This window comes from Austrofundulus limnaeus, unplaced genomic scaffold, assembly GCF_001266775.1.
Source record: "Austrofundulus limnaeus strain Quisiro unplaced genomic scaffold, Austrofundulus_limnaeus-1.0 Scaffold210, whole genome shotgun sequence".
NCBI classification, from domain to species: domain Eukaryota; kingdom Metazoa; phylum Chordata; class Actinopteri; order Cyprinodontiformes; family Rivulidae; genus Austrofundulus; species Austrofundulus limnaeus.
The window spans coordinates 819776-822220 of NW_013952612.1; the positions used below are offsets into that span (position 1 = coordinate 819776).

The window sequence follows — 2445 nt, forward strand, 5'->3', positions numbered from 1 at the left end:
TGTCCAGGTGTGTCTGTGACAGATTGAGACATGTCCAGGTGTGTCTGTGACAGATTGAGACATGTCCAGGTGTGTCTGTGACTGATTGAGACCTGTCCAGGTGTTTCTGTGACGGACTGAGACATGTCCAGGTGTGTCTGTGACGGACTGGGACCTGTCCAGGTGTGTCTGTGACGGACTGGGACCTGTCCAGGTGTGTCTGTGACGGACTGGGACCTGTCCAGGTGTGTCTGTGACGGACTGAGACATGTCCTCTCAGTTGGAGACGGCTCATGAAATAAAAGCTGTTAAAATGTATTTTATTGTTAGTCTTTTATTTTGTTGTTYCAGGCTCTGCAGCACGGCTTCTTTGACTTTGAGACGTTTGATGTGGAGGAGTACGAGCACTACGAGGTAAAATCTGACTGTAGTGAGGAAAACACACAATCTGATGCTGCAGGGACGTTTATGGACCCGCTGAGTCTGTTTCATTATTATAGTAAACAAACAGTTTTTATTCTGCAGCAGTGAGGTTATTATAACTGTTAGTGTGGAGAGCAGCGCCCTCATCAGGATGATTGTAGTAATTCAGTTTAAATCTGAGACGCTCTGATCCATCATGATTAGTTTAAAATGTAATGAAACAAACAAACCTGTTTTCAAAATAAAAGTCTAGTAGATTGAATCACTGAGGTTTGTTTTAACTCTTGTTCGTTTTTTAGCGAGTGGAGAATGGAGACCTGAACTGGATCGTCCCAGGGAAGTTCTTGGCCTTCAGCGGACCCCATCCTAAATCTAAAATGGAAAACGGTGAGTGGAAAARTTTGACCTTTTTCTACTGGCTTCTAGTTTTAGTTTGTTGTCAAACCAGCGGAGTACGGTCTGCACTGCTCTCACATTCTGTCCACAGATTATTTATTACATCAACTCAGAAAACTATAAATATTAATTAAAAAACAGGAAGTGTTTAAACTTCAGTTCTTTTCTACTTTGTTTCAAGTTAAATGAAATGCAGCTGGAGGTTTGTGCAGTTCTGACCTTCAGCTCTTATGTAGGTCAGATTCCAGAGATGTCAAGAAAGTGAGAAATGTTTTCTTCATATTTGAAATTTTCCATGAAGTCGTCGTGACAAAGTAAAATGTTTTGTTTGTAAACAGCTGCAGGCCAGAGAGAGCCTAAAGATCCAGTTTATTTATTGTTTTTATTGTTGTTTGTTTCATCTCAACACTTCTGTCTGATGTAAAAAGGTTCTGACAGCTTGTGTTTGCTCCGCCCCCCTCAGGTTACCCCCTACACGCCCCCGAGGCTTACTTCCCGTACTTCAGGAAACACAACGTGACGACCGTCGTCCGCCTGAACAAGAAGATCTACGACGCCCGGCGCTTCACCAACGCCGGCTTCGAGCACTACGACCTCTTCTTCGTGGATGGCAGCACGCCCAACGACGTCATCGTTCGCCGCTTCCTGTACATCAGCGAGAACGCCGCCGGAGCTGTAGCTGTCCACTGCAAAGGTGAGCGACTTAATGTCCCTGTCCCTCTTCAGKAGTGTCCTCAGACGTGGGACGTGTAGTTCTCAGAACGTCCAGCAGAGGGAGACATTCTGCAGGTTAGCGGTGCCACAGATTGACAGGTGTTTGGTCTCATCTCTGTCTCTCCATCAGCTGGTCTGGGCAGGACGGGCACTCTGATTGGCTGCTACCTGATGAAACATTACCGTTTCACAGCCGGCGAGGCCATCGCCTGGATCAGGATCTGCAGGCCCGGTTCTGTCATCGGCCCGCAGCAGAACTTCCTGCAAGAGTGAGTCACATGATGTATTATGCTAGTTTTAGCTTGTAGCTAGCTTTTTACTCTTTTAARATTTTAGTTGGCTTTTTGTTACTGTTAAAGTTTGGCTAACATCTAACTACTAGCTTTATTTTAGCATGTTGCTATTTTAGCTTTTAGCTCGTGTTGTGCTTCTTTAGGTTTCAGCAGGTCAGTTTCAGCTGCTTTATCAGGTTTAACATCTGTAAACTGAATAATATTAAAATGTTTGTTGTTTCCAGGAAGCAGACGTCTCTGTGGCTGCAGGGCGACAGCCACCGAGCGCAGAAAGGAAAGCTGGAGGACAAACCTGTGCCTCGCCTCATCAGCAGCATGGACGAGCTGTCCTTAAACACCAGAACGTCCCTGTCCAACCATCAGCAGGAGGTGAGACACATCAGCTGAGAGTAGCTTAATGCCAGCTGAGAGTAGCTTAATGCCAGCTGAGAGTAGCTTAATGCCAGCTGAGAGTAGCTTAATGCCAGCTGAGAGTAGCTTAATGCCAGCTGAAAGTAGCTTAATGCCAGCTGAGAGTGGCTTAATGCCAGCTGAAAGTAGCTTAATGCCAGCTGAGAGTAGCTTAATGCCAGCTGAAAGTAGCTTAATGCCAGCTGAGAGTAGCTTAATGCCAGCTGAAAGTATCTTAATGCCAGCTGAG

General features: G+C 45.7%; 1 protein-coding gene across 2 annotated transcripts in view; it reads left to right on the plus strand.

Annotated features, from left to right (window-relative positions):
• Positions 1-2445, plus strand: part of cdc14ab (cell division cycle 14Ab) — a 36600-nt gene that overhangs the window by 27528 nt on the left and 6627 nt on the right. For both annotated transcript variants that reach the window (XM_014019164.1, XM_014019165.1), the window contains exons 7-11: positions 331-393; positions 702-789; positions 1262-1492; positions 1643-1781; positions 2030-2174. In XM_014019164.1, coding sequence (XP_013874618.1) covers positions 331-393; positions 702-789; positions 1262-1492; positions 1643-1781; positions 2030-2174 — 666 coding nt within the window. The remainder of the gene's footprint in view (positions 1-330; positions 394-701; positions 790-1261; positions 1493-1642; positions 1782-2029; positions 2175-2445) is intronic.